General features: G+C 61.8%; 1 protein-coding gene across 1 annotated transcript; it reads left to right on the forward strand.

The window, feature by feature from the left end:
* Positions 1 to 2,617: 2,617 nt before the first annotated feature.
* HOXB5 (homeobox B5) lies at positions 2,618 to 4,130 on the forward strand (the record flags this gene model as incomplete). The annotated part of the gene is made up of 2 exons (XM_081110499.1): positions 2,618 to 3,182; positions 3,883 to 4,130. The coding sequence occupies 2 exons, from the start codon at positions 2,618 to 2,620 to the stop codon at positions 4,128 to 4,130; spliced, it is 813 nt and encodes a 270-aa protein (XP_080966625.1).
* Between the last annotated feature and the right edge of the window lie 271 nt (positions 4,131 to 4,401).

The following is a 4,401-nucleotide window of genomic DNA, read 5'->3' on the forward strand; positions in this document are numbered from 1 at the left end:
GCTCTGCGGGCGGGGGGCGCCTGGGGACCCGCTCCCCAGCACGAGGCGGGCGGGGCCCAGGGCTCCCCGCGTCGCCCCCGCCCGCCGAGCTGTGGCGGGTGCCGGAAGGCGGTGCAGCCTGAGCCCACCCGGCCCCCCTCGGCCCCCTCCCTCCCCGCCGCACCCGCCTCCGCCTCCGCCTGACCAGGCTCCCTGCCCCCGCCCCGTGAGAACTGAGGGCCGGACTCACTCGAGGTTTCCCGGAAGCAGAGCAAAAACACTCTTGTCCGTGTCGCATCTCCTTTCGCCCCCGTCCCCCCGTGCACGGTTCAATGGTAGCTTCGCAGCCCCCTCAGCGGGGGCCTCGAAGACTCCCTGACCCCAGACCCCTGGCCCAGTCCCTCCCCGAAGCCACTGGAAGGAGCACATACTACCTAGAAGCAAGAAGAGGAGCCTGAGAAGAAAACAAAGTTCTATTTTATTAATTTTCTATGTGTTGTGTTTGTAGTCTTGTCTTAGCTCTGGACGTGAAATACTTCCGTAATAATATTAATATTATTAATAATGATGATGATGATGATGATGATAAAGACATAAAAACTCGCCGCTGGGTCACCTCTGCTCTTGCCGGCCACGCCCCCACCCCCGCGGCTACCCCGCGGCCCCTGGGCCGGAAACTCGGCCGCACCGGCTGCAGCGCCCGCCGCGGGCCCCGGGGCCTGGCTGGACTCGGAAGTTACAGTTGAGATAAAGGCTGGAGCTTCCAGCGCCGCTCGCCTCGCCGGTGCTGGGGCTCCGAACGGCCTCTCTCGGTGCAGACTTGGGGGACCCAGAAGGGCCGTTTCCCTTGTATTCTGCAGCATTCCCCGTTTGCCCGTGGCAGGAGGGACGCCACCCAGGCCCCCTAGCCCCAGCTCCTGTAGACACTGAGCCAGGAGGGTCTCGCGCCCGAGCAGCGCTTTTTGGTCCTCCGAGGCCGTGGCCTTTGGCCTGTCCACATGGCCCGATCCCTGCTGGCCTTGGACCTCAGGCTCTTGGCTTGTGGCTCCGGAGACCGACCAAATCAGGGTCGTGCGATATCTCTTCCCCCGCAGCTGAAAGCTCCCGGTGCCTTTTCCTGCCTTAAGTAGGAGTTCAGTGACAAGGAGGGGGATGCGAAGCCAGGGGCAGGCCAGGCGCTGGCGGAAGGGCACGACTTTCTCCTCCTTGGGAAACCGGAGAGTAGGGGGCCAGGTTAGGGGGCAGGCTAGTCTGCTCTCATCCAATCTACCCAAAACGACCCATTCTCTCTTATCCCCACCCGCACCCAGGCGGCAAGCTGTGGACGCTGTTTTCCTTTCTTCCTCCTCCCTCTCTCTCTCCTTTTTTTTATTTTTAAAGAAAATAGCCTATCGGCAGAAGGGGCCCAGCTGCGGCTTGTCTCTGGCCGCCCAGCGGGCTCAGCAAGGCGTTGCTGGTCCTTGGAACCTCTTCCCGGGGAAGGCATGGGCCAGCCGCGGGGCACATTCAGAAAGTACCCAGACGCTAGCGAGGGGCCTCCACAGGCCATAGCAGGCATCTGGTGCGGAGGCGAAAGGCTCCTGCCTGATCCCGAACTCTGAAAACCTCGTTTCCACCCAGACCCCAGTCTCCCGATGCGGTCGCCGCCTCCGTTTTTCCCTGACAATTAGGCCGGTTAGCCTCAGCCAGGTTCCTCCTCGGGGTCCCTGTCCGGCTCTGCTATTCCCCAGGCTGGGCTAAGGGTGGGAAGGAGGTGGAGAAGAGGATTCCCAAGTTCTAAGGGACACAGGAGAAGTGAAAGTTTTTCCTTCCAACACTCGGCCCAGCCCTGCCTGCTCGGCCTGAGGGCTGTGGATGGGCCACTGCAGCCCCGTAGGAAGCAGCCAGGCCGGGCTGGTGTGTGAGGGTGTGGGTATTCCGTGTCAGTAATTGTTTCGCACACCCATCTTCCAACCCTCTCTCCTATTTCCGCGCCCTACCCGGAGGCTTGCAAAAACCAGAGTAAGGGAAAAGCAACTCAATGTCTGATCCTCTCATCCAGAGTTAAAATAATAATGACCGAGCGAAGAACACAACTAGAGAGAAATAACCACACTCCCAGGAAAGTGAGTAAAGGCTCAAAAGGGTCCCTCCTCGCAAAGACTCAACCCTGAGGGTGACCCTAGGCCGGGTTTCCTTCCCGCCTGACAGTTTTCGGGGAGCCAGCAGGGAGGCCGCCAGCCTCCGCCGCCATGGCGGTCTGCGGCCGGCGCTCCCGCCGATTGCCGGGAGGTGGCGCGCTCTGCTCAGAGGCCGCTGCCAACCTTCTCCCGGCGTCTCCCCCTTCTCCTGGTTCCCCCTCTCTCGGAGGCTCGCATTGAATCGGCCCTAACGATTCTCGGATCGTCATTATTTGTAACCATAGAGCATGAATTACCTCTTGAGGTCATCAGTGAGAATTTACGACTGGTCAACAAAAGCACGTGATTCCCTAACGCCCCCCCATCCCCCTTCCAACCTCCCCCCCCCCCATATTTGGCCGCATACATAGCAAAACGAAGTACAGTGCATCGCTATAATTCATTAATACATCATAAATCGTGAAGCACAGGGTTATAACGACCACGATCCACAAATCAAGCCCTCCAAAATCACCCAAATGAGCTCCTACTTTGTAAACTCCTTCTCGGGGCGTTATCCAAATGGCCCGGACTATCAGTTGCTAAATTATGGCAGTGGCAGCTCTCTGAGCGGCTCTTACAGGGATCCCGCTGCCATGCACACCGGCTCTTACGGCTACAATTACAATGGGATGGACCTCAGCGTCAACCGCTCCTCGGCCTCCTCCAGCCACTTTGGGGCGGCGGTGGGCGAGGGCTCGCGCGCCTTCCCCACGCCCGCCCAGGAGCCCCGCTTCAGGCCAGCGGCGTCGAGCTGCTCCCTGTCCTCGCCCGAGTCCCTGCCCTGCACCAACGGCGACAGCCACGGCGCCAAGCCCTCTGCCTCGTCCCCCTCCGACCAGGCGACCCCGGCCAGCTCCAGCGCCAATTTCACCGAAATAGACGAGGCCAGCGCGTCCTCGGAGCCAGAGGAAGCGGCGAGCCAGCTAAACAGCCCGAGCCTGGCTCGGGCGCAGCCAGAGCCCATGGCCACCTCCACGGCCGCGCCCGAGGGGCAGACTCCGCAGATCTTTCCCTGGATGAGGAAGCTGCACATCAGCCATGGTAATTCTGGCTCTCTCCTCTTTTTTGTGTCTTCTCGGGCCGTGCCTTCTCTGCGTTTGGGGGGTGGGGGTCGGGGCGAGGAGCGGTAGGCTTTCCTCAAATATAGGTTTATTATTTTTTTCCAGGGGGGGCAGAAGTCTCTAAGAGAGTCCTCACAGCTCCGGGGACAGAGCCAAAGAAGGTGTTTAGCTGGGAGGGGGGGGGGGGTGGTGGTCGGGGAGGAGTATTTTAAATAATTTGTTCCCCGACTCGGCTTGGGTTTTATTCGCCCAGCGGTACTAGCTTTGGGATGAGGGATGGGGTTTCTGGAAGGTGGGGAAGGGTCCTGCTCGCTACCGACATGTTGAGGCTGCCACCGGCAGAGGAGGGGCGAGGAGTCCAGCTTTCCAGGGCCAAAGTGCGGCCGCTCTCCTCCCTCCGGGGGGCCAGCGGGCCGTCCTGAGCCCAGCGCAGGGTGAGGCGCAGGGAGGGAGCCAGAGACAAAGCCCGGCGCCTCGCTGCCCGCAGACGTGGGGGCTGCAGGAGAAGAGGGTGCAGAAAGCGAGCTCGGATTCGGGGCCTCAGGAGTGGGGAGGATGGGCGCTGCAGCGAGCTGGTGGCCGGGGACGCCTGGGTCCTGCTCCACGCCCCCCTCCCACCCGGGGCCCCCCTCCCTGAACCCGAGTAACGTGGCCTCGCGGCTCTGCTCTGTCTGCTCCAGATATGACCGGGCCTGACGGCAAGAGGGCCCGGACCGCCTACACCCGCTACCAGACCCTGGAGCTGGAGAAGGAGTTCCACTTCAACCGCTACCTGACCCGGCGGCGGCGCATCGAGATCGCCCACGCGCTCTGCCTGTCCGAGCGCCAGATCAAGATCTGGTTCCAGAACCGCCGCATGAAGTGGAAGAAAGATAACAAACTGAAGAGTATGAGCCTGGCCACGGCCGGCAGCGCCTTCCAGCCCTGAGTCTCTGGGAGGAGCCCTGGGCGGCCCAAGAGCCCGGCCGCCCCCAGCCCCGGCCCCTCCGAGCCTCCCCGCGCCGCCGCCGCCGCCGCCGCCCGCTGGGGACTGGATCCCATGCGCCTGCCTCGCCCCAGCCTTGTGTTACCATGTTTCCTTTGGTCTTAGATCTTCCTGTGGCTCCCTCTCTCCTGGACTGGTTGATCTTGTTATTATTGTTAATAATGATGATAATTATTATTTCCCCTCCCTGCTCCTGGCTCCCCTCCGCGCCCCC

This window comes from Myotis nattereri, assembly GCF_964212035.1.
Source record: "Myotis nattereri genome assembly, chromosome: 16".
In the NCBI taxonomy this organism is placed as follows: Eukaryota; Metazoa; Chordata; class Mammalia; order Chiroptera; family Vespertilionidae; genus Myotis; species Myotis nattereri.